Consider the following 27,968-nt stretch of genomic DNA (forward strand, 5'->3'; position numbering starts at 1 on the left):
TAACGTTCAGAAAATAAGATATATGGGTACAAAACTTAATAACAAATATAAACATTGTAATTTTACATTTTGACGAACATATTTTGTTTTATTTCTAAACTTATATTTAACAATTGTTATCGACAATAGACTGTAGGTACACCGGAAGTGATTCGGATGAGCGCCATATCCAAACTTCAAAATCTCTGCATTCTGTGGTGAGAATATTAAATCAGGCCTTATTGTAACTGTAACTGAAATAACTTGCTAATGTTAATCAGTTGTCATTGCCATTGTCACTATTATCTACCAAATGGTATAACGTCATATAATTCTGACTTAGATTTAGGGATCCATATTAATATTGATCCACAGCTTTTGTCGATTTGATCAAAATCCCTCCAACATGTTGACAGCTGCCAGTATGTTAGCTTACCCGGAGCTCAGCGATAGAATCTAACCGTTTTCGTCCACTATCCTTATAATGATACTACATAGCAAAACCCTAAATAATAGCAAATTTCTGCTAGTGATACCTTAACTTTTGAGTAGTTTGTCTATAGCCAGTAGGACCAGATAGATCTAGTGCCAATTTCTAACTCTGAGAGCTAGTGATATTGTAAACAGGTTTGTGGTGGGAAGCAAAATGTCCAAAGCAGGCTCCAGGTGTGAGGATCTTTATTACCAGTAGAAGAGATATTGACACCCTGTAATGTACAAAACAATAACATTATAAGAACACTAGTACACTACACCTATATATAGAATACTAAACGAGCTCCAGTGTAATACCAATTTTATGAAATGAGTGAATAGTTCAGGTATCTGACGAGCGAAAGCGAGTTAGATACCACAACTATTTACACCCTATAATTATGATGACAGTAACTGATCATGCATTTGGCATGATACACTATTACCCGTACCCGGTGGGTGACACTCTCAAAGCAGCCGCCTATGCAGCTATCAGCAGATATCTATACATACAACCAACTATTATATTATACAATTAAAGCATTAGAGAAAATGTTGCTGAATCCTTACTAAACATACTAACTACAGACTATTATACAATGTTTGACATTGCATACAAATCCTGTATTTACACAATTGTAAAAATCTATGCATACACTCAGTAAACATTCACCCACAGAAATGCAGAAGAATGATAAGAAGCATTTAAAATGTTTACTTAGCCTTATTTTATTCGTAACTTGGCAATATTGCAACACAATCAGCATACCAAAGATAAGCATTTTAGAGATACAGAAATGACATTACACATAACTTAGAAAACATCAGTCATATTAGATATCTATCGGTAAATAGATATTAGCTAGCAATTCTATGTTACTAATCGTAATCACTGTTAATGATCAAATTGTTTATTCAAAGTTTTGTCACTGTCCAAAATGGTAGCTGACTTCCAAAGTGGTGTTGTGTCAAGTGCAAGATGGATGAAAAGTGCACAGTGTGAACAAGCCAATGAAAACAAGGCTTCTAAAGAAGAAACAATGACACAAACATGGACTAACCCAACCACCCTTTACTTTATAACTAATATAAGTAAACTAATCCAGAATTAAGCCCACACAAGATATTAAACTAACAACTTAAAATAATATTACAGAAATAAAACATGTTAAAGGACCTCAAATAGATGAAAACATATTTACAATAAAACTGCGTACCAACACTTGTGTCTGTTTCACCGAAGTGGTAAACGTCTGAGACCTGCATCACTTCAGGCTTTCCTCCCACATTGAGCTGATACACCGTGATATGACTGGAATACTGTTAAAAGCGGCGTTAAACCCAACTCACTCACTCACTCACAATATGAATGAAAGATCTAGAGTGCAGTGGATCTTCGCAGTTGCCTGACGTCTTGCTAATTCACTGGGTCTAACTCTTTACTTGATGTATTTAATCAGTAACTATAATCAGCACAATTTTTTAACTCCTGCATTACTCCTTAATGCATTTACTGCTGTTTATTGACAGAAAACAAACTGTGAGAGATCCAGCTTCTATAGAAAAGTTGTTCGGACCAGTAACTGGCAGAACTCTCCCACAGTAGGCATGTGACTTGGAGGAGATGACATCACCTAAGAGCACATAATGGTTTTGTCAGTCTACACGGACGGACGTGTATTCTGTTGAATAAAGCTCTATTGTTTCTAGCATCCTTTGCTTGTTTCTTACACCATTGTTTGCTCATATATTTATACTGTGTGTATGGTTTGTACCTTTTTTGGTATTCCCGCACTTATATTTTAAAGTTTTCCCGCTCGTTTGTGGCTCTAGTCACGGTTATATTGCGGGAATATTGCTGTTCCATCCGCTATTTTGAATTTGCCAAGTGGCCACGATTTCTTGTCTTGCGTATTGAATTCTTTTATTTGGCTTGGGTAATCCATTATTCTGTTTTATCTAATGTTTTCTGTTTTTTAAAACTTTGCTCCTTCACTACCTTTACGTAATTGTTTTCTCTTATAAACTTTTCCGTTTTTGAGTTACAGTATTTATGAATTTATGCCTCGTTGTACCCTTTCCCTCAGGAAGAAATCTGTCCAGGATCCCCACACTCTGCCTAGACTGTACGGGACCCTGAAAATTTACATCACAGGGACGCTATTGCAGTCCCTTGTCACTGTCTGCCTTCACCCTCTACCTCAGAGTAGTCAGGAAACATCAGATTCAACGTGCCCGTCAACAACACAGGATGTCTGACACAACAGAGGCTCCCTCCCCCATGGAGATCGACACCTCGTTGCAGTCCCCTACATCACCCATGCTGTCACCCTTACCGACGACCTCATCCCCATCACTGGTGACCCCCTATCACAGGCTTGCTTCTACAACATATAAATTGAAACCCTTTGAAAGAGTAAATTACTACTAGTCCTTAGGGTACCTTCACTGTTTGGCAGTTTGGCAAGGGCTATAGGACTAGTGCCAATTCCTAACCCTGGATGTAGGCTTGGATGCAGTCTTTGTTTAACAGACCTTGGCGCCCACGACGCTGGCGCCACTGGGGGCCTCTGTGCCTCCTCCACCTGCATCACCTCTCTTGTTGTATATGGAACCATCGACAATTACCTTTTCGGTGCCACTGTTGCGTCCGTCATCGGCCTTGATCATCTCATGCTCCCATAGTCGCTCACCCATACGTTATGGGGATCGTGACTACCGCTCGGAAACTTCAGAGGGATCCTTGCAACCCGACTATGGTCCTCCTTCTCCAAATATTGACACTCACCTGGGATTGAACCAAGTTGCTGAGTGGTTGGCTGATCGCTTTTTCTCTGCTGCGCTGTTGACAAGAAATGTTTGATATGGTCTATCCCGACGTCTCTTCCACCCCATGTTGACCGTCCTCACTTTGGCCTTAGATGAGGACTCTGCCAAGCTCTCTCTCACGCCATCATTCAAGGCTCCTCGTTTTCAAAGGGATGATTTTCCTGTTCACTCTTTGATCGGAGCTCATTTATTGGATGAAGACCTGCATCGCATGAGGGGGTCTTCCAAACCTACCACCATTCACATGCCAGATACCTGTCTTTGTTGGGTCAGAGATACACCGTTCACCCAAACCTCCCCCTCCTCAAGACCTGTAGACCAGGATCTGTCAGAGTCTAATCCAAACGGATCGACCACTTGCGGACTAGAGTGTCCCAGCTCTGACAGATCAACCCTATGAGGAGCCACTTGTATGCCGCACTGGCGGAAATCACTACGTCCTGATAGCTTGGATTCTTAAGACTTACAGAATGGGAGTCCAAATTTAAGAAATCCATCCTGTGACAACCATGGTCTGGTCCCTCTTTTAATGTTTGCATCAGGCCCAATCTTTTGCCAATGGCAGGTGCTCTTAGGCCTCCTAACCTCGGCTCAAGACCTGACTTCCAGGGGATAACTGCCCACTAACCAGTGGTTTCTGGAATCAAATGACTTCGGCTACATCTCCTTGACCGCGCAACATCCCACACTCCACCTGTTCGTTGACACATCAAAACAGGGGAGGGAGCTGGGGAGCTCACCTGGAGACTCACACGGTCTCAGGGCTGTTGGCAACAACCTCGAGCTGGAAGCTCTTATACTGGCCGTCACACACTGGCAGAGCAATCTATGTCACGCCCAGTTGACCATATCCACGGACAACATCACAGTGGGAACTCTCCGCTCTCCATCCCTGCTAATCCGGACTTTCCGCTTTTTCGACCTGGGGAACAGTCTGCCAGGTTGCAAGATAAATCGTGTGCATGCTCTGTCCAGACCAGACAAGGTGGCTCCCACCGAGTGACAGCTCCACCCAGACCTGTTCACCACGATCTGCCCAAAACATCGACTCCCACCAACATTGATCTGTATGCCACATCCCAGAACTGCCAACTGAAAACTTACATCTCACCGGTCCCGGATGGGTTGGTAGTGGAAGTAGATGCCCTCAGCGTTCCCGGGGAAGGATTAAATGGGTACGCTTTTCCGCCTCTGGTTCTCCTTCCCAGGGTTCTTCAAAAGATCCAGGTGACTCGGAACATTATACTGATTTTGGTCGAGCCCTTGTGGCCAGCGAGAAGTTTGTTTGTCCACCTCTGAGGTCTCACCAGCGACGATCCCCTAGCATTTCCGATATGCACAGCAGGTTACCACAACTGAATCCCACTAGGCTACCGGTATGTGCCCTCCCTATGTGCGCTACCTCCCCACAAAGTTCAGAGGTTGTGTTTGAAGCAGTAATGTGCTCATATGTGACATCATCGTTTCTAGGTCACATGCCGACTGTGAGGGTGCTGACAGTTACTGGTTGGAACAACTTTTCTATAGCAGCTGGACCTCTCACAAGTTTGTCTTTCTGTCCAAGTTCGATCGTCAATCCGAAGACCCGGGTTCAATTCCCGACATGGGTACAATGTGTGAAGCCCATTTCTGGTGTCCCCCGCTTTGATATTGCTGGAATATTGCTAAAAGAGGCATAAAACTATGCTCACTCACAATCACTCACTCACTCACTTTCTGTCCAAAAACAGCAGTAATTGCATTAGGAGCAAAACTTTTTAAAAAATCAAATTTCTACTAGTTCTTTTGATACTTTAACTGTTGGGCATGTTGGCAAGGACTACAGGACTAGTGCCAATTTCTAACGCTGTTGAATAACAACTATCTGTATGATTAGCTAGACAAGGATCTCATCGTCAAAAGCTGGTCACAGAAATCCTGTTGTTGATCAATGGAGAGCTATAGTCATGATAGCAGTCGACAAGTACATTAAACTCTGGTTATAATGAACTCAAAGGGACCACTCATTTTAGTTCGTTATATCCGTCGTTCGTTATAGGCATGTTTGTTATAAATGTAGTTAACTGTATTATTCATTATTTTCATGTTTACGTCAGATATTGATCAAGATAAGATGGAGTCTGAGGTTTTGGAAATAATGAAGATGAAGGACGAGTTTGATCCTGGCCTGTATGCACAGATGGAGCTGGTACAGCAGGTGTGTATTGTTATTTTATAGTTACCATGGTTATGCAAGCTGGAATATTTACATGGATGTGACTGTCATCAATATTATGGTTATTGGACAAACACATTTTTGTTTTATTCTTCCTGTCATCCTAAGACTGAAAATGGAAGCTACTACAATGTGGATGATGTGGTCACACTAGATGCTGAGTAGGGCTGTAACGAATACACTATGAGGTGAATACGATTCGTATCACGAATATAGGGTAATGAATACGAATATTAATTCACGAATACAATAACAAGTCAGCAGTTGATGTATTATTTGTTATATTCAGTGAAACATTAACATAAATTTTTTGACATGGTTTGTTAATTACAAATATATTATACATTTATATACTGCACTTATCCAGTTAGTAGTATCTGCTCAAATGCGACAATGACCAGTGACCCCAATACTGTTAAATTAAATATTATAAGAGTGTAGTCTTTGAAGAAATCTATGCATATCACATGTTCTTATGGATATTTTTAGGTACAGGGTATGTAAATGCACATACTTGCATATTCATAAATATTCAATTCTAATGGCAACGAAAAACGAATTCAATTCATGAATGGATACGGTTCGATTCACCGAATACGCGAGTGAATCGTAACAGCCCTAATGCTGAAAAGTGTGAGCATGGGTGACCATCAAGAAAGAGAAGCTCTCAGCCATTATCTCACATTGTGTTGTTGTCAGCGAGGGTTATTGCTCACACAAGGGGAAAAATAGCTCCCTGCCCAGTATCTTGTTGCCAGTTAGGCAGTAATATCTGAACACTCTTAGGCTAAAAAACATACTAGTCTTGGTTCTCCGCCCATATCATCATTAAGTCTGCCACATGTTTTGTTTTTATTTCCATTTTCAAAAACTATTTAAAAATGCTAATACTTTATAAAAACAATGCGATCCAATAAAGCATGCATTTACTTCCCTTTACATGGGCACTGCTTGACTGCTACATCTTGTGTTATAGTCATGGTAGCAATAGGAGTTTGTATTCTTGTTTATGTAGGGAGGCCCTTTCCCAGGTTGATGGTACACAACTGTTTATTTGGTTACATACTAGTTTGAACAAGGAAAAAAATGAAAAACACTGCCCGCCTACACTATATTTTCAAAAGTCATTGCCTGAGAATTAATTTTCATTTTTTTTAAGCCTTAGTTTAATATGTGTAACAAGGCTGACGATGTGTATGGACAAGATGAAGTGAACGTGAGGGAATGTCTCATCACAACAGTACTTTATCATGTCCACTGACAGGACAATGAAACCAAGTAAACAGACGAAATCATCTTGGTCATCGGCACAAATCACATCTCCTATCTCATCATGTTCCTACATATCATAAACCTTGTCAAGCTGTTAATTCTAAATACACCCATGCCATCTTCGTCACTGGGATTAACATAATTCTCTTTCTTTTTCTGTCAGCGCAAGATGTTTGTGAAGACAAATTATTTCTTTGTGAACGCCAAGAAGCAGTTCCTTAAGAGTCTGTACATGGATCCCAGCAATTGGTTGACTACAGAGCAAGCTGGTAACTTCATGTGTTTTATCACATCTGTGTTCTATAGTCTGATTCCAAAGATCGATAGAAGTCATCATTTTTCTAGATTTCACTCTTGATATGTCATGTATATGGGTGCTATCAACTCAAATGCTTGTAAGTCAGTAGAGTGACCCCATACTGTCTGTCCATTTGCCTCCCTGTTGGTTTCTAAATTAAAACTTGAACAATGCAGATATGTTTTCACCAAGTTTGTATTTTTGTCAGTTCCGGTTTTGTCAAAAGATATGGGCAGTATCATCTTCCCGAGGCAAGGGTGTTATAAAGTCCAGTTTCCACCCTTGCCGAACTACGCTGGATTTTCCAGGCATGATTGGAGCGCCACCAGTTACCAGTTATGTCCTTTCTGTGTCCCTCTTCTTGACCAATCAGATTCCATATCTCATATCCCTTGCATTTGCTTCAAACAAAATGGCAACGCCTAGTCAAGACTATCTGTTCGATAATCAAGATCTATATTGTCTTACCCGCAAAGTGCATCAAATAACTTGAGCGCCTTGATTAAAAACATGAAAAGATTTGCAAAATATCTGTCAACACCCAGCTGGCAGTACACATGTTTTGCAAATCCTGCAGTCGACCAAAATATGCACATAGAAATCCATGCTGTTTACAAACCGGGAGCTTACTTCGTTATGAGATTTTGATTGGACTATGCATAGACTCGTTAGTCCAGCCAAAATGTCACTCCATAATTCCAGCCTGGTTCGGCAAGGGTGGAAACTGGACTTTTATAGTCAGTTAACGCCGTTGCCTCAGGAAGATGGGGCAGTATAGGTCAATATTTCGTAGGATACAGGTTACATAATGCAGCACTAGAACTTAGAAGGTAGGATCACCCCTTAACCAAATTCAGTTTGTTGCTGGCTCATAAATACATTGATGTAAAGTTTAGTCGCCATATTAATAGCAAGTCCACAAGTCTATATTGAAAATCTGCTTATCTGCTTATCAGGCTAATTGAAATTATGATTCTGCAATAAAAAATCACAGTTTCAAGCAATCAAAAGTGGGAAATTCTTCGCAGCAGATCATTTTGCCCTTGATGCTGCAGGGTTAAGCCCCTTTGATGATATTACCATGGTTATGTTGGCCATTACAGATGCTGAGTTAGAGGAAGCTTCATCAGAGTTGCAGGATGTCAAGAGTGAAATAAAGGATGTCAAGACAGCCATTCAGTCTCTGTGCGAGTCTGCCGAGGAAAGTGAATGACACCATATGCATCGTAGTTTTCTGTCATATTTTCTCATGGGCATATTGTCTACAAGACTTTACTCCATGATGCATCATGTTGCTGTTCATGTCATAGGAGTGTATCCCAGTGGCGTCTATGATTGCTGCCGTAGGTACAGGGACCCCAGGTGGCCTATCAGTTTGGCTGAAGTTGAGGGGTATCCTGATCATTAGTAGAATTTCAGGATTTTAAGGGCGTGTCTACATATGTTATAACTATTAAGTTTGGCTGAAGTTGAGAGGTATCCTGATCATTAGTAGAATTTTAGGATTTTAAGGGTGTGTCTACATATGTTATAACTATTAAGGGTAGTAAAGTTTTGCATCCCTGCACAAGTTCCAAGCATAAGTCTAGGACACTTAGTCTTTGGCTATTATTCTCAGCTGATAATACATGCAGCTCATGTATGCCAAACGTAAAAATACACTGGTTAGTAAAATCAAAAGGGTTTCGGGAAAGACAGTAAATGTGGCATAAAACCTCACTCACTCACCCAATCAATCAGCGTGTCACATGCTCCCTCTTGTAGGCTTCTCCCTGCTGACACAGAAGCAACAGCTGCTGGAGGAGAAGAAGCGAGAACTGGAGGAGAAGGTGCAGCATAAGAACTTGAGATTCAATTTATTGCAATCGGCTATTGTCGGTGTAACGGTTCTTGATTTGGTGGTTTTAGCCTATTTCACGCATCTGCATGATGTTCCATGCTCTTCGTGATGTAGCCATGGATGCAAGACACTTCATGGATTTTTATGGATTTATTCCTGAGATCGGTCGTCGATCCACTAAACAACATTGTCAGGATTCATGAGAGCATAACACATCGTCACAAACATACACTTTCACTTGACAAGTTCATGTGTAATGCAATAGTTTTCACAAAGCCCACACATCTCACCACATCGCATTTTTCATCTCATAACGTGCTCTCTTTTTCACTTCCGTCAAAAAGGGACATAACTCATCCTCACATACCACTAATAATAAAATACACATTGCCATTTCGTAACACTAAAATATAAATCAACCATTAAAGTCAGTGCTTTCATTCATTGACACATACTGCAGATTATGAGACCCTAATTTATAGAATTAGCTCCGCTCCTCACACAAATATTCTCACCTAGCCAACACCACGGGGAGTGTGACACATGCTCACAGTCCCTCTGAGACCTGGCTGTTCTGCATGACAACAGATCTTTTATATATGGAGTCAAAGTTAATTTACGATTTGTTACAATAAATCTAATGTCTGGAGAATTATTGGAGGTTGAGGAACAAATCTCAAGTTACCATTTTTCTATCGACCCGTGAAGATCCGGGGTAGAATTGGTCTTCAGCAACCCATTCTTGCCGTAAAAGACGACTAACGGGATCGGGTGATCAGGCTCACTGACTTCGTTGATGCATGTCATCAATCCCAATTGCGTGGATAAAGCTCATGATGTCAATGACTGGATTGTCTGGTCCAGACTTGATTATTTACTGACCGCCGTCATGTAGCAGGAATATTGCTGAGTGCGGCGTTAAACAACAAACCAACCAACCAACCATTTTTCTATCATTGTCAATGTTCTTTCCATTTACTTGCCATCTACTTACTATGTAATGCTGTTGATAGAAACACAAACTGCAACAGCGGCAGACGAAGAGTAGCAGCGCACAGCTGGAGAGGGATGATACAGTGCAGGGCAGCACTGGTCCGGAAATGATCAACAACCTGGTAGGGGTACTTCCATCATCATCATCACATCATCCGGGGCTCACATGTGTCCCAGTCGTCTCAGGCACCACAATTCGCTGTGCAGTTACATCCTTTGGGCAATGCAGAAGCCTATGATTGTGGGTTCGAATATGGTTCCAGGTTTTCAGGAACATACCCGTTGTCATGGGTATTACCAAAGTGATAAACGTCTGAGACCTGGTTCACTTTTGGGGTTTCCTCCCACAAGCTATCAAGCTGACACCCAGTGATATAACTGGAATATTGTTCAAAGTAGTGTTAAACCCAACTCACTCACTCACTCACTCACTCACTCACTCACTCACTCACTCACTCACTCACTCACTCACTCACTCACTCACTCACTCACTCACTCACTCACTCACTCACTCACTCACTCACTCATATGATTCCTTACTTTATAGTGCATTCTACAAAACGTAAACTAAACAGAACAAAATCTTTAATGAGTATGAAATGTTCCTTGTGAAATGGAAGTAATTATGTCATCATTTAAGCTTTCTTGTCTTTCTGTCTTTTGTTTTTCTTTGCCAGCATGCTAAGGAGCTATTTCCCGCATCTGACCTTCTTTCTTGAATTCTTAACAGTCAAAAAAGATAGAAGCTGTGGAGTCGGCCATCTTGAAGTGTGATGAAGCAATAGATCATGTGACCTCTGAGCTGCAGTTGATGCAGCCGACCATCAAAACAATGGAGCAGGCGGTCTCACAAAACACCAACAGGCTACAGCAGATCACGGCAGAGCAGAAGGGGAAGAAGAGTGTCATCTCACAGCTTGTTAATCAGTCAGTAGAACATGGCACAACTCATTAATCAGTCAGCCGCGATTCTCTGTGCAGAGCTGCGACCCTTGAACACACCAGAAACCTATGATTGTGGGTTCGAATCCCGGTTTGTCCCAGTTCGCCTCGTGGGTTTCACCGAAGTGGTAAACGTCTGAGACCTGCATCACTTCGGGCTTTCCTCCCACATTAAGCTGACACGCCGTGATATAACTGGAATACTGTTAAAAGCGGCATTAAACCAACTCACTCACTCATTAATCAGTCAGTAGAACATGGCACAACTCATTAATCAGTCAGTAGAGCATGACACAACTCTCTAAGCAGTCAGAATATTGCACAACTCGTTAAGCAGTCAGAACATGTCACCGCTTACTAAGCAGTCGGTACAGCATGTCACAGCTTACTAAGCTGTCAGTAGAACATGTCACAGCTTACCAAGCTGTCAGTAGAACATGACACAGTGTACTAGGCAGTCAGTAGAACATGTCACAGCTTACCAAGCTGTCAGTAGAACATGACACAGTGTACTAGGCAGTCAGTAGAACATGTCACAGCTTACCAAGCTGTCAGTAGAACATGTCACAGCTTACCAAGCTGTCAGTAGAACATGTCACAGCTTACCAAGCTGTCAGTAGAACATGTCACAGCTTACTAAGCTGTCAGTAGAACATGTCACAGCTTACCAAGCTGTCAGTAGAACATGACACAGTGTACTAGGCAGTCAGTAGAACATGTCGCAGCTTACTAAGCAGTCAGTAGAACATGTCACAGCTTACTAAGCAGTCAGTAGAACATGACACAGTGTACTAGGCAGTCAGTAGAACATGTCACAGCTTACTAAGCAGTCAGTAGAACATGTCACAGCTTACTAAGCAGTCAGTAGAACATGACACAGTGTACTAGGCAGTCAGTAGAACATGTCACAGCTTACTAAGCAGTCAGTAGAACATGACACAGTGTACTAGGCAGTCAGTAGAACATGTCACAGCTTACCAAGCTGTCAGTAGAACATGTCACAGCTTACTAAGCACTCAGTAGAACATGACACAGCTTACTAACCAGTCAGTAGAACATGACACAGTGTACTAGGCAGTCAGTAGAACATGTCACAACTTACTAAGCAGTCAATAGAACATGTCACAGCTTACTAAGCAGTCAGTAGAACATGTCACCGCTTACTAAGCAGTCGGTACAGCATGTCACAGCTTACTAAGCTGTCAGTAGAACATGTCACAGCTTACCAAGCTGTCAGTAGAACATGACACAGTGTACTAAGCAGTCAGTAGAACATGTCACAGCTTACTAAGCAGTCAGTAGAACATGACACAGTGTACTAAGCTGTCAGTAGAACATGGCACAGCTTACTAAGCAGTCAGTAGAACATGACACAGCTTACTAAGCAGTCAGTAGAACATGTCACAGCTGACTAAGCAGTCAATAGAACATGTCACAGCTTACTAAGCAGTGAGTAGAACATGTCACAGTGTACTAGGCAGTCAGTAGAACATGTCACAGCTTACTAAGCAGACAGTAGAACATGTCACAGCTTACTAAGCAGTCAATAGAACATGTCACAGCTTACTAAGCAGTCAGTAGAACATGACACAGTGTACTAGGCAGTCAGTAGAACATGGCACAACTTACTAAGCTGTCAGTAGAACATGTCACAGTGTACTAAGCTGTCAGTAGAACATGTCACAGCTTACTAAACAGTCAGTAGAACATGTCACAGCTTACTAAGCTGTCAGTAGAACATGTCACAGCTTACTAAGCTGCCAGTAGAACATGTCACAGCTTACTAAGCAGTCAGTAGAACATGGCCTTTTGAAAATATTTTATGCATACATTCACCGTGTACACATCTGATTGGGTGGTTAGCCTCAGTGATGGGATATTTTAATCACTGGATTGTCTGGTCCAGACTACTTTTTCTACAGCCTGCCATCATATAGCTGGAATACTCTGCTGGCAATACACATTAGGGAGGAGACATACCCCAGTTTTTAGATGAAGTGAGAAATGTTTTTTACAAAACATTGTATCAATGGTATATGAGGTTTCAATTATATCCTTGACATATTTAAGTCGTTCTGGAGAAGACAAACAACTGTGTCAAATGCGTCATATTTTGTGGTTGTCCGATTCATCCTTCAACTGTGCAAGTTGAATATACAGCCTTTGCTAAGGACCAACCTAGTCATCTTTAGTCAAAGTTGTGATCCTAAGCAAATGTTGAGTAGTATATATACAAACAACAGAACTCATCATGCCACAAGCCTACTTCATCTTTTGGTCCTAGTTTTTGACATTTGATATGGGACATCTGTGTGTTGCAGCCTGGAGAGGCTGGTGAGTGAGATGGAGGCGATGAGTGGGCTGACAGTGATCCCCCTGAGTTGGAGTGGTGTGCGGGTGGAGTTCCCCCGGGCAGGGACTGAGGGGGTGCAGCTGGCTCTGTCCCTCGAGTACTTGGAAAACAATCTGGGTGACCTGGTGCTTAAGTCTGCTGAGGTAAGTGGCAGATTGTAGTCAAAACGCTGAAAGAAGATGAGATCATGTACTCAAATCTTAAAAACAGTTGAGAAGTGAAATGATGTTAATCTCTCTCCATTAACAGCCTGATTAAACTTAATCTTCCACGGTGTCAGATTCAGTATAGGGTTTTCCCTGATGAAGACGCCCATTGGGGATTCAAGGTCAGAAAAGGTTGCAAGTGCCTCATGCTCGTCACAATGCCTGATGAAGACCATTGGTTTAGGGATGGGATGAGTCCATATTTACTACCCGGGAACCCACTACAAGAGTTGGGGACAAATTGTTTTACCTCAGCCCTGGCCAAAATTATTTAGATACATGTATCAAACAATCAGATCATGCGTGCACTGAAGTCGACTGAAGCTTTATCTTTACTCAAACATTTACAAGTCAAAAGGAATGTGTGCATCGTCAGAAAGAAATGCGAACATTAGCGATTTGTAGTGTAACCACTGAGTTGTTGTGAGTTTTTGCCGTTAAACAATATATCATGTGACTAACCACGGGGGCAGGTAGTCCTGTGGATATCCGGGTCCTATTCAGGACCCACCCGACCCGAGTACCTGAGTTACCCGGCCCAGCCCTGCATTAGTTGTCAGCTTCGAAACTTGGTTGGTTTTGTGTCATCATTCCCAAACAGCCTTCATCCTTGCTCATGCTTTCAGTCGGTAATTTGCCTGGCCGAGACATAGTTTACAGGCTGCCGAGTTTACACCTAATAGCTCTGTGTCGACAACTGTTTTGACTCTGATAATGCACGATTCTCTTACTTCTGCATGACCTCGGTATTCACTCCAGTGAAGAACCAGTATGTGTATATTACTTTTTACCCCAGTCAATGGATCAGTGTGCACTCGATTTTCATTCTCAGCTCCCTTGGGAGTGTACCACCCAAGCTGCCTTAAGGCACTAGAAGGTTAACAGTCATTACCATCTCATCCTACCGGGTACCCATTCACTGCCGGGTGAACAGAGGCATATTACGAACAAAGTCACTTGCCCAAGGAGACACCACATGTTCTCTATGTGCTTTAGTGTGGGGCAGGACCGAAGCCCTAGAAACTCACAAGAGTCCAACCACTCTCCAAGATCACTGTTGCTGAACTTCACCTGATATGTGCACTGTGCCCTGAGCACAGGACCATGTCGCCGAGAATGTTAAAATGAAAAATTTAATACGTGTATTCAACCACTTGCTCCTGTATGTCCAGTTACCCGGTACTAACACTAATGGGGTAGAATAGGTCTTCAGCAACCCATGCTTGCCGTAAAAGGTGACTATGCTTGTCGTAAAAGGCGACTAACGGGATCGGGTGGTCAGGCTCGCTGACTTGGTTGATGCATGTCATTGATCCCAATTGCGTGGATCGATGGTCATGATATCAATGACTGGATTGTCTGGTCCAGACTCGATTATTTACAGACCGCCATCATATAGCTGGAATATTGCTGAGTGCGGCGTTAAACAACAAACCAACCAACCAACTAACCAACTAATGGGGACGATGGGGTAGTCTAGTGGTTAAAGTTTTCGTTCGTCATGCCAGAGACACAGGTTCAATTCCACATGGGTACAATGTGTGAAGCCCACTTCTGGTGTCCCCCGCCGTGATATTGCTGGAATATTGCTAAAAGCGACGTGAAACAGTACTCACTCACACACTCACTAACACCAATGTATGAACCCCTTGCAGGTGAATGTCGACTCAATCGATGTGTCGGAGCTGCTAAAGGAGGCTGTCATCCATAATGATGTGCCAGCGCTTGTCACAAAACTGAAGTCACGATGGCTATCCCACCAACCTTTGCTGACAGAGGTGTCTCAGCTCAGATTCAGGTAAGCCAATTAGATGTTGTACATTTCTGTATGATTACAAACACAGAATAACCTCATTTTACCTAATGGTTGTTGACATCAAATACTGTATTTCCTCTACCAGATGCCGGCCTCCAAGTGATGCCTGGTCATACGCTCTTATACTGTGATATGTTGGTGATGAATCATCTCAGTTCCCTGCAAATGTATCCTATTTATTAATGCAGAGACCCGTGAAGATCCGGGGTAGAATAGGTCTTCAGCAACCCATGCTTGTCGTAAAAGGCGACTAACGGAATCGGGTGGTCAGATTCGCTGTCTTGGTTGATGCATGTCATTGTGTCCCAATTGTGCGTATCGATGCTCATGATGTCAATCACTGGATTGTCTGGACCAGACTCGATTATTTACAGACCACCATCATATAGCTGGAATATTGCTGAGTGCAGCTTCAAACAACAAACAAACAAACAGACAAACAAACAAATATAAATGCAGAATTAGGGATTTTGTAAGATAGTGAGTTGCACTGTGCCAGCATTAAACAGAACAGACATCGGGCCTCTTACACTCGTCAGGCTCTAACTGACAAAGGTCAATGGTTTGGGCAAAATAATACATGCCAGGCGTCTAATAGAGGAAATATGGTATGTGCATGCAACACTGGCTGCTCAATATGGATGCTATTGATCTACCCTCATTAACCTACTTCACATTATTTACAAGCTTGTTTCTTCATGCATGTTTTGAAATAATCCATTGTTCCAAATCACATGGTCCTGGTGTTCGTCAATGAGGCCACTACTTGGTACTTGTTTCTGATCAATAGGCATGCTATTGACTGGATACAAGAGGAGAATATTTTGCGAGTGATGGTCGGGCGGGGAGGGAGCATCGTCTGTACTCTCATCATACCCTCGGGGTATCCTCTGTTAGGGGAGGTAACTCTGGCTGACATCAAGGGACATTCGGATACTGACATCACAGACTTGAAGGTAAAGAATATGAATTCTGTAGAGATACAACAATCCTTAAAATGTTTCAGTGTTATGTGAATGAATCAGTCCATCCATCGTTTGTAGTGTACAAGTTAGGGGGTGCAGTTGGGACTGTGAGCTTTATTCGTGTTATGGTTAAAACTCTTGAAGTTACATCCATGATTTGGAATAGTGTTGTGTATTCACTAATATGGATTGATAATGGTCTCATAGGCTGCCATTATGGCAGAACGGTGTTAGAATTAGTTTTTCAGAGCTGAACCAATGTAGACGTTTGCCTACTGTTCACCTTTGTTCCACAAGACTGCAGTAGAGCAGGAGACTTGTAACTACCATAGAGCCATGGTGGGGAATGGCACCCATATTTTGTATCAGAGTATTAAGATTAGTACTAAGGATTAGGGCTGGCAAAAAACATCGATAATAAGAATTATTGACGTGAAGAAATATTAATGATTATTAATATGAAAATTGTGTCATCGATAATACCTTACAATAAACTATTGTGATGAAATAAAATTTAGATTTACCAAAACAGATTTGTTATTGTCAGTAATGTTATTTGCTGAAGATTGAAAGTAACTGTTTTGTTATGTATCAAATGTCCACAAAGTAATCCCTGCAAAAATGTGCTGCCATTTACCGTTGGAGTGAAATATGTTGATTTCTCTAGGTTTTCTTTTGTGTATTTACTTACAGATGCTTCCCCAATATTTATCAATAATTGATATTTGGTTAACGATTATCGATCTCGATGATCTGTATCAATAGCCAGCCCTTCTAAGGATAGTGTTGTCTGCTCCCGAGACTGACCCATGTCCTTTTTCTTTCCCAGCCAGTGGGGTCTGAGAGAAGCTTGACTGCCTGGGCTGAGCTGCTGGAGGAGAAGTTCGGGCGGCCATGATCACAACATGTAACAACTGCACATAAAATACATTGTAAATATCATCACTTTTGTAGATATGGCAATAAACAACAAGGAATCCATACACGTGCTGTTTTATTTCAGTGTTTGAAATAACGGGGGATCCTTGACATCTCCTGCTGTAGTCAATCTTGACTTTTGTTGAGTTGTGAGATGTGTATTTAATCCTGTTTAGTTTACTTCAGTCAATATAGAGACATGCGATCGCGTAGGGAATCATCTAACAAGCATCAGCAGATACAGTGAAACTCCATTCACAGAAGCCGGATGGTTAATATTGTGTCCTGTGAGAATGAATGCAAGAACATTACATAGTGAGTTCTGGAAGCAAGGAGCATGGCTATTGGAATCATTAAATTCAGAACAATTGTAGACTGCTGTTACATTTAACTGACATTTCTATTCTTGTAAAAATAAGATAAAGTTTGGTATGTCATGGTTGATTTTCTTCGATCTAACTCCAAAATCTCCACATAAAATTGACTTACGGCTCCAGAGCATGTGCTTTGAGATGACATCAATAAAATCAAAGAAAAGTGTGACACAGATCGCCAGTCTGGGGCCCCCCCACAAATTGGCCCCCATAATTGTAACTTGAGTGAAAGAACTCTTCATGATGGAACATCTTGCAGTCTTCTTCATTGACGCTATGGCTTTCAAAGTAAGATCATGAATGCTGTGCAAGAAAATACATGGATGTATTATATAGAATAACAGGTCCATCACATCTCATCAGCTGATAGGGGTTAAAGTGCTCGCTCGCCTAGTGAAGGTCTGCGTTCGATTCCCCACATGGGTACAACCTATTTAGAAAATAGATAAGGCTAAAAAAAAATAATAGTCTTGGTTCTCAGGCACCGCCTACATCATCATAAAGTCTGCCACACGTATCGTTTTTATTTCTGTTTTTAAAAAAAAATTAAAATCCCAACACTTAAAAACAATATTACACACAGTTATTTCCCTTTAATCTTGACTTATGGTCATGGCGGCAATAGATTGTATGCTTGTTTATGTAGGAAGGCCCTTTTTCAGGTTGATGGTACACAACTGTTTATTTGGTTACATACTAGTTTGAACAACAAAACAACAAAAGCCACCAGCCACCCGCACTATATTTTCAAAAGTCATTGCCTGAGAACCAATTCTTTTAATTTTCTAATCCTGACTGCACTTGAGCCTTCATGTGATGGCTGCTGTACTGTCACTCTTCTTTGTCTTCCTTATCTTCCAACAAGTACAGCTTGCAGTCAAACACATGTTGCTTGGTGCCAATCTTCTGCCGAAACAGCTGGGCCTGCCTCCAGGCAGTTGGGCCGGACCCCCCACTGACCGTGGCTTCCAGGACGATCACCCTGCTTCTCTTCATGTTGATGGAGCGGGTTTTGTACAGATATTCACCTGGGGCATAGAAGAACGGCAGATTATTCAGAACCATAGACAACAGATAGCTTTCTTTATTGTTAAAGCCCAAATTGTTACAACAAGATAAGGAGGTCAATTTGGGTTCAATCCTCACCACAAACACTCTGTCTATCAATCGCTGATTATCCACAGTTTTCACTTTGCAGGATGCCTACCTTGGTATGTGACGGATTTTATTGTCTTTCATTATCCACATCACATACCTTGGTGTGTGACGGATCTCATTGTGTTGTTCCCCATATCACCTACCTTGGTATATGACGGATTTCATTGTGTTTCATGATCCAGATCGCCTACCTTGGTGTGTTACTGATATCATTGTGTTTCATGATCCATATCACCTACCTTGGTATGTGACGGATTTCATTGTGTTTCATGATCCAGATCGCCTACCTTGGTGTGTTACTGATATCCTTGTTTCATTATCCATATCATTTACCTTGGTATATGACGGATTTCATTGTGTTTCATGATCCAGATCCCCTACCTTGGTGTGTTACTGATATAATTGTGTTTCATTATCCATATCACCTACCTTGGTATGTGACGGATTTTATTGTCTTTCATTATCCATATCACCTACCTTGGTGTGTTACTGAATTCATTGTGTTGTTCCCCATATCATCTACCTTGGTATGTGACGGATTTCATTGTGTTTCATGATCCATATCACCTACCTTGGTATATGACGGATTTCATTGTGTTTCATGATCCATATCACCTACCTTGGTATATGACGGATTTCATTGTGTTTCATGATCCATATCACCTACCTTGGTATATGACGGATTTCATTGTGTTTCATGATCCAGATCGCCTACCTTGGTGTGTTACTGATATCATTGTGTTTCATGATCCAGATCGCCTACCTTGGTGTGTTACTGATATCATTGTGTTTCATGATCCAGATCGCCTACCTTGGTGTGTTACTGATATCATTGTGTTTCATGATCCAGATCGCCTACCTTGGTGTGTTACTGATATCATTGTGTTTCATGATCCAGATCGCCTACCTTGGTGTGTTACTGATATCATTGTGTTGTTCCCCATATCATCTACCTTGGTGTGTTACTGATATCATTGTGTTTCATTATCCATATCACCTACCTTGGTGTGTTACTGATATCATTGTGTTGTTCCCCATATCATCTACCTTGGTATGTGACGGATTTCATTGTGTTGTTCCCCATATAACCTACCTTGGATTTGATTGTGTTTCATGATCCTGTTTCATGATCCAGATTGCCTACCTTGGTGTGTGACAGATTTCATTGTGTTTGATGATTCATATCACCTACCTTGGTGTGTAACTGATTTGTCATCAGCATAGATTTTCCAGATCACTTGAGCATCTTTATACTTTTTGCATTTAGCCATCAAAGCCATCTTCTGTACACACATCCCCGAGTCTGTAAATTGATGTAAGTTGAAGTTAGAGATAAAAAATTATTGATGAATTCATTTGGTTTAATATAATGCAATTTGCATCAATACAATCTTGCCAAATTTCTCACACGCACACGCACACGCACACGCACACGCACACGCACACACACACACACACACACACTTCAGATGTCATCATGGGCAACTAATGAAAACTAACATAATCATAGGTGACCAACGATTACTTGAAAGTGTTCATTACACCCGAGGAGCCGTTGAGTGGCGAAAAATCTTGAGTTCATAAAGGAGTTTTGACAAGTACAAATGTCTGGACTGTGTGGGTTTTTCGTGTGTGTGTTTGTGTGTGTCAAGCACAAATATCTGGACTCTGGTTTTGTGCATGCGTGTGTTTGTGTGTTCTGTTGTGTATTTAATTTATGAAATATGCCATTAAGCAAAAACATTGGGAATGTGACTTCCCAAATCCAGTTTCAGCAACTGTCAACACTTGCCCAATATTATTGATCTGTTACCCTTTGAGATTGTTTACAAATGAGATGTTTTGGCTTGTACCAATGTATACAGTGTGTGCCTATAATATTTTTTCAGTAAGAGAGGTTTGAGTATTTAACTATATGGGGATAGGAGACACCGAAATGCCTATTCATCAGTATAATATAACTTGGTGACTCTTGACAGAAGTCGCCAAAACTATAAGAAATTCTGTTCAAAACAGCATTTAATACCACCACCTACATTTCATTCATTCATCCTCCCAGCAGTTGTTTAAAGGCCCAGTTTGTGCTTAATTGGACATAAATATCTCTTAAGGTATGTTGCTCTATGGCAGTGTATCAAACAATGATTGTAACTGTATGACATTGTTTCTGTTTTAGATTCAGCCTAAGCCTCTCTCTGAAGCTTGACCACTGTTGCGATTGATGAATATTATTATAACTGAAATTCTAGCTATCCTCACGGCCATCATATTTTGTATTTGATACTGCCATTGAATATTGTACTACCACGCTTTTGCATACTGCCATTGTGATTGCCGTGCGGTAATTTGTATTGATTTGTAAACCTAGGTAATTGTGTATGCAATTGCTTATTGTATACCATTTGTTGTTTCTTTGTTGGTTTTACACTCAATTTGTTTACATACAGATTTCTGGGTTAACTAATTGTTTCAATTTGGGAAATAACACGTAACAGTGTATGACATTCCAGGCCAGAGCATATCCCCAGTACCGCATTCTTATAGTAACTGACAACAATGGGGCCCTGTTATCACTCCGTCGACATGGGACGTTATCCATAATATCAACGACTCGTTTGCCTGACCAAGACTCAATTATTAATTTATATTTATAGCTGTAATGCGTAAGAAACGAACTAAACACAATATGAGACGTACGAATAGATGGCAGGGCTTTCCGGTGCCCTCTCTTCGCTGTGTGTGGCTGAAACATTGCCGATGCGACGTGAATGTTTAACTATCTCATACTCTCCCCTGAAGAGGGTCTCAAATATGCTGATAGTCTTTTTGTGTCGCATGCCTGACATTTAGTAAAGATCTGACGCGAATTTATTAAATATATTTTTCGAAATACAAGGTCTTCATCGGCATAAATGTAAAGCTATATTCACTAACTATAACGAAAAATATGTGACTGTTAGCCGAGCTTTTCGTCCCAAACAAGGTCAAATGTTCTTTAGAAGTGGGGCTGTCGAGATCGCTTTTTGTTTTCCGTGCGAAACCCAGTGGTAGTAGGAATAGGTTGAATTCACTGTTCAATACTTGCATTGTTAAGCCACCTAACAATAAATCCAAGGCAACGAGCTGATTGTAGCTATACTTTTGATGGATTAATCGCAGATATGTGCTCGATTCTCATATTGAAGGCCATGAACCCAAAACAGTTTGTAGCCCAGACTCAATATTAGGATAACAATGCCGAAGCCAATTTAGGCGCTCACGTTCTCAAATCCGTATCAATGCCGGAATTCAGGGGCAAAATAGGACCCAACAACCCCATTCTTGTAAATTACGAGTAAAACGGCGTGGACCGTAGCTCAACCACTGGCTTGTCCTACCCTGACTCGCCCTTGAAGATCCGGGTTAGAATAGGTTTTCAACCCATGCTTGCCTTAAAAGGCAACCAACGGGCGGTCCGGCTCGCTGATTTGGTTGATGCATGTCATCGTATTCCAACTACGTCAATTGATGCCCATGATGTCTATCACTGGACTGTCTGGTCCTGACTCGAGCTGGCGTTAAACAATATACAAACAAATCCTACCCAGACTTATTTGCAGGCCTCCGTCGTGTATCTGAAACATTGCTGTTTTTATTTACCTGTTAGATCAATCTTCCACCTGTAGACCGCCTCATCTCGGCCCTCCTCTCGGGCCCAATACACCATCCCCTCATCCACCTCCCGCTGTGCCCCCTCGCTCTGGAAGAGTCCATTCAGCAGGCCCTCTATGTTGGTACCAGACGACTTCCGGTGGTAGGCGTCGCTATCACAGAAGTAGCGGAGCTGGAAAAGTTGCATCTGCTTCTCGAGGGTGGTAAGACGATACACCATGGTATATGCGGATTTCTGGATAAACACGGAGCAGAATAAAGAATGTCATAGTGAGTTCTGGAAAACACGGAGCAGACTTCTGGAAAACACGGAGCAGAATAAAGAATGTCATAGTGAGTTCTGGAAAATACGGAGCAGAATAAAGAATGTCATCGTGAGTTCTGGAAAACACGGAGCAGAAAAAAGAATGTCATTGTGAGTTCTGGAAAACACGGAGCAGAATAAAGAATGTCATAGTGAGTTCTGGAAAACACGGAGCAGAATAAACAATGTCATCGTGAGTTCTGGAAAACACGGAGCAGAATAAAGATATCCATAGTGTGCTCTGAAAAACACAGTCGATCGTGTCTACGAAAGGTGGGTGGAAAGCCCAATCTGATGAATTTGATGAAACACGAGCGCCAGCTTGATGCCTATTCATTAAGGATCACTTTCGGGTGATTCTGGGACGAACTAAGATATACAAAGTAGACGTTTGCAATTTGAAAAGTTTTCGTGAATAGGACAATTAATGCCCAACTGAGTCCGTCTCTTCAACCATGACATGTATCAATGAGAGCCTAATACAGTAAGACGCTGGATACGTCATCTGTGCAGGCTGTGTTCCAATAGTTAACTATTTTCTCAGGTATATAACTTTCATCTATATTGAATCAAAATAACAGTTCTCGCTACAATCTACACACTGGGACATCATAAGAACTGACACTACTCCCATAACTGAAACCAGTAAGAGCAAAACGACCATCAGCGACCACTAATGATACAAAAATTCACTGGCATGTATTCCCAATGATATTTCCTATCAAAGAATATATGCATGGTTGCGCCAATCATACCAAGATGAGACCGCCTCCGTCGTCCAGTGGTAGAGCGTCCGCCCGGAGAGCGGAAGGTCCGGGGTTCGATCCCCGGCCGCGTCATACCAAAAGACGTTAAAAGATGGTACTTGTTGTTACCCTGTCTGGCGCTCGGCATTAAGGGGCTAAAACAAGGACTGGTCGGCTCGGAGTCAGTATACTGTGTCTGAGTGGGGTATTCATGTTAAACTGTGGCATGGTACCTCAGTGAGCTAGCACTATAAATCGGCATCAGTCCGGACTAGTACAAGCAGCCACACAAACACACACACGTACATGCACGTCGCTATAAAAGCGCAATAATCTTGGACGCGACGTTAAACCCCATTTCACCTCACCTCACCTCACCTCAACCAGGAGGAAACGAGAAAAAACAAACACTTGCGATGAAGAGTCCAGTACCAAGGCGTAACCGTGTTGTGAATCTGTACCTAAAGCAGAAGTCGCCACACTCCGCGATATAACTGGAACATTGTTAAAAGCGGCGTTAAACCCAACTCACTCAGAAGTCCACCCCATCCCCCTCCTTCTTGAGTATCTTGGAAAGTACCTGGAACCACTAAAATCACTGCCGCGCCATCCTAGAAATCTCTTCCGATGATGTTTGTTTGTTTGTTGTTTAACGCCGCACTATTAAACGCAATATTCCAGACCAAATACCCTAATTTCTACTAAAAGGATTTCAATAATACAAACAAGTGGTACTACCCTGGAAAACTGTTTCAGTTGACAACTAAGCATTAAACATTGACCTAATTGTGTCAGTAATCTGGTAAAATCCTAGATGGATTATTAAAGTTCCTTAAAGTCACTTTTGCAACACTGCAGCTCTGAGCCTTGAAGGGGAAGGGTTCAATGGTATGGACGGTCCACTGTCACCAATAAAGTTTCAAACTGTATACATTTATGTACTGCATTTGTAGGTTCTGAAATTGTTTGAAACTGCAAGATATTGCACCCACCATATGCAGTTTGGCTTCAAAGGGATACGTATCAGTATCAACAAGTGACTGCTTGAACAGGTGCGCGTCCTTCCATGCGCCCCCGTGAATCTCAGCTACGATGGTGATACTGCTGTACCCCAGGACGTCCACGGTGACCATTGACCGCAAGTCGGCAGCTGGAAAATGTGAAATGTCAAAACGGGAAGTCTTGCGGGAAGAATTGCCAACTCGGATAAAGTCAACGGTATAAACACTTGGGCGGATACAGAGAGAGAGAGAAAGGGGGGGAGGGGGCACACCCCCCCCCCCCTTTTTTATTTCGAAAAAAATCTTTATTTCTGTATAAATTACCACCAAAGACAATAAATAGATCTTAATTATGCACCCCCCTTTTCAAAAAAGCTGTATCCGCCCATGAAACACATTGCATCATGTTTTGGGGCTGTCAAACGGATACAATGACCCTGAAGTTAATAACACGAGAAGTCACGTTTTACCGTCTATTGTCTGTGAATTGTCACCGCAGACGATCTTCCAGATGACTTTGGCTTCTCCTGTGGCGTGACTCTCAGCTCGAAAATCAAGACTTTTGCCATGGACACCGGTTCCTGAAAACAATGAGATGCGTGACAGAAAGTTTAAATTTAACATAAAATCTATATGCGTCACGTTCACGTTCAGTTATCTTTATTCCAGGAGGTTTAAAGTTAATTTACAGGGTACTATACCGACCTAAAGCAGAAAAGCACACACCTTATTAAGTTTCTTTGAAAGTACCTGGAACGACTAAATTTACTGCCGCGCCATCCTAGAAACCTCTTCCGAGGATGTAGACACTAACAGTCTGAGTGAGGTTAAAACTGTAAAATAAATGGGCCAGGTAAACCAGGGAAAGCATGAGCAATGGCCTAAGCAATCGGTGCACGATGACACGCAATCAGCCTATTCAGAGAGACTGAACATCTCTATTTTTCTTGGACTTGAGATACCAAGCAGCTATTCAGATCCGAATTCCTAATGTTGAACTTATCCTCTTAAGTCTTGATACGAATCCTAGTGTATGAATGTAATCGTGTTAATAACCCACTGGAAATGTGATGTTACAGTTTTGATATCGAACCTTCCATGTCGATCTTCCATGCAATGGACGAAGTGTCCTGGTCCTCCTGCCGTGCAAGAAACGCGCACATAGAATCTGCGTCCTCGTGACGGTACATCCGGGGCTCTCCAAATGTCAGGTTCCGCCAACCAGTGTTCCTCCGTGTGGAAGCAGACGACACCCGCTCGTACATGTCCTTAGCGCAGCTGTACCGGAAGTGGAACACGCGGTCTTGGATGTCATCATCTGACGGTACTAGACGTGTCGGAAAGGCGGTCATCTTGGGTGCTTGAGAACTGTATCAGTAGCCCTATATACAAATACAAATTATCCAAGAAATAGTCAGTTTTGTCCTGAGCCAATAAGAAAAGTGGAATACTTTTCTGAATATGGGAGGAAGTTGGTTCATAACAACTGACAGGCTCACCAATTTATTAGATGCTTTACGGTTCTCAGTTTTGCAGAAGGTACTCTTTACCTTCATCGTCCTACATCGAAAATTGAAACAAGATCGTGGAGTCGCACTTAGGGCAGTGAGGGACATTTTGTTTGTTTGTTGTGTTACACCGCACAATGTGACGACAGTCTGAAAATAATAAGGTCTTGACCAGGTAATCCGGTGATTGACATCATGAACATCGATCTACTTAATTGAGTTACGATGACATGCATCAACCAAGTCAGCGCACATGACCACCCGGTACCCTTTGTCGCCTCTCACGACAAGCAAGTGTTGCTGAAGTTTAATTCTAACCCGGATCTTCACGGGGGACTCGAAAGTTAGAATTAATGCTGTTTCACACCGCGGTCAGCAATTACGGTTGCCGGTAAAGCATAGTCTTGACCAGGCAAACCTGTGACCGAAAACATGGACACCAATCCACCAATGAGCTTACGATGACCAACCGCCGATTAGTGGTGAAAATGATATGCATGGATCACTGAAAGTCAGGGATGACACCTGGTGTTCGCGAAAAGGGTAAGCAGCACTTTATATGCTTTCTCTATCTTTTATCTAAAGAAATTAGTTTTGATATTTATTTATTCACAATTTCAGTGAAACTAATATATACATCAACACTATAATAGTAATAATCATCAGAATTATATTCCCAAACAATTCGACCCGTGAAGATCCGGGGTAGAACAGGTCTTCAGCAACCCATGCTTGCCGTAAAAGGCGACTATGCTTGTTATAAAAGGCGACTAACGGGATCGGGTGGTCAGACTCGCTGACTTGGTTGATGCATGTCATCGTATCCCAGTTGTGTGTATCGATGCTCATGATGTCAATCACTGGATTGTCTTGTCCAGACTCGAATATTTACAGACCGCCGTCATATAGCTGTAATATTGCTGAGTTCGGCGTTAAACACCAACCAGACCAAATCTAAATATTTCACTCTAATCGTGGCACTTTGTAGTCAAGCAAAGACTACATATGCAAGTCATATCTGCGAGAATACAAATGTTGGTCCCGAAGAGTGTTTAGATTATTGTCGGCATCACGTTTAGTCAGAGTGGCGTTCTTAAATTGAGTCGCAAATCATAATGATGAAAAGTAGTAACAATTTCGATTGTTTTTGTTATATTAATGCCATTGTTTTATTTCAGTATCACGTGGCCAAACCACATTTTCTAAAATCGGTCAAATCACTAAAGAATGTGGCATATTAATATCAAAGTGTAACAAAATCACATATCTGTAATGGTTTAATATGATTGGGGCAATTCTTTTCCATCGTGTATCTGTATGTTCCGATGTAGTTCTGCCATTCCATGACCACGTGGAACGTGACGGGAATACAGCTGGCGATATGTAACACATCGTTTGCATCTCCAATATTGGAACAATATTCCCCGTTTTGCGTAATATATCTTACAATATATAAGCCTGCGAGTGTAATGTTTGAAATGATGATCAACTATTTATCCTTTGATAACTACGCACATGAGGTCTGTATATTTAAGGGTAGCACCCAGTCTCTCTGCTACTCACTGATTGTGTCATGTTTCGACCAAACAAATCGACATTACATAAAAGGAAAATACAAGTATCGAAACATGTAATGCGAATAATCGTTCGTCGAAGAAAATGAACAAACACAGAATTCAATGAAAATCAGCGTACCTGGCGATTCTTGAAATTAATGTTTCATCAGCAAATCAGTATTGGGTGTGTGCTTTGGCTCGATTCAGTGCACATTTGAAGTGGCGAGGCCTACGCGTTCTTTCACTACAACGTCGAAGTGAGAGGCCACGCGCTGTGGTGAAGTCTCACCTTCATTTGTATGCGGCATGGCAGCTTCAGACGTCACTTGTTCGTATGTGCTGTGCATTCCTGTGATTGGAATTATTTTGCAATCAACAATGATGAATGCGTCGCCACATATGATCATAGATAGAGAAAACTATTTATTGCATAGGTATATTCTATTTGGGTGAAACTGTGATGTCAAAGGCCTTTAATACACTGAGGGAGGGAGTTGGTTTTAACGCCACATTGAACGGTACCTCTGTTAAGGACCGTCTATTTCATTCGGTATGGGGGTGGGGGAAGTT

At 41.7% G+C, this 27,968-nt stretch overlaps 2 protein-coding genes across 2 annotated transcripts; one reads left to right on the top strand and one right to left on the bottom strand.

Annotated features, from left to right (window-relative positions):
• Positions 1 to 120: 120 nt before the first annotated feature.
• LOC124113362 lies at positions 121 to 17,163 on the top strand. The gene is made up of 11 exons (XM_048392437.1): positions 121 to 197; positions 5,379 to 5,479; positions 6,933 to 7,038; positions 8,171 to 8,272; positions 8,832 to 8,896; positions 9,921 to 10,022; positions 10,631 to 10,827; positions 13,164 to 13,338; positions 15,057 to 15,199; positions 16,008 to 16,173; positions 17,012 to 17,163. Exons 2-11 carry the CDS (start codon positions 5,396 to 5,398, stop codon positions 17,078 to 17,080), a joined length of 1,209 nt encoding a protein of 402 aa, XP_048248394.1. The 5' UTR covers positions 121 to 197; positions 5,379 to 5,395; the 3' UTR covers positions 17,081 to 17,163.
• LOC124113363 (peptide-N(4)-(N-acetyl-beta-glucosaminyl)asparagine amidase-like) lies at positions 17,160 to 27,837 on the bottom strand. The gene is made up of 7 exons (XM_046473661.2): positions 27,538 to 27,837; positions 25,428 to 25,716; positions 24,805 to 24,915; positions 24,326 to 24,483; positions 22,272 to 22,518; positions 19,825 to 19,935; positions 17,160 to 18,502 (listed from the first exon to the last, which is right to left on the bottom strand). The coding sequence occupies exons 2-7, from the start codon at positions 25,684 to 25,686 to the stop codon at positions 18,306 to 18,308; spliced, it is 1,083 nt and encodes a 360-aa protein (XP_046329617.2). The 5' UTR covers positions 25,687 to 25,716; positions 27,538 to 27,837; the 3' UTR covers positions 17,160 to 18,305.
• Positions 27,838 to 27,968: the final 131 nt, after the last annotated feature.

This window comes from Haliotis rufescens, unplaced genomic scaffold (assembly GCF_023055435.1).
Source record: "Haliotis rufescens isolate VD_foot unplaced genomic scaffold, xgHalRufe1.0.p SCAF_1, whole genome shotgun sequence".
Lineage (NCBI taxonomy): Eukaryota > Metazoa > Mollusca > Gastropoda > Lepetellida > Haliotidae > Haliotis > Haliotis rufescens.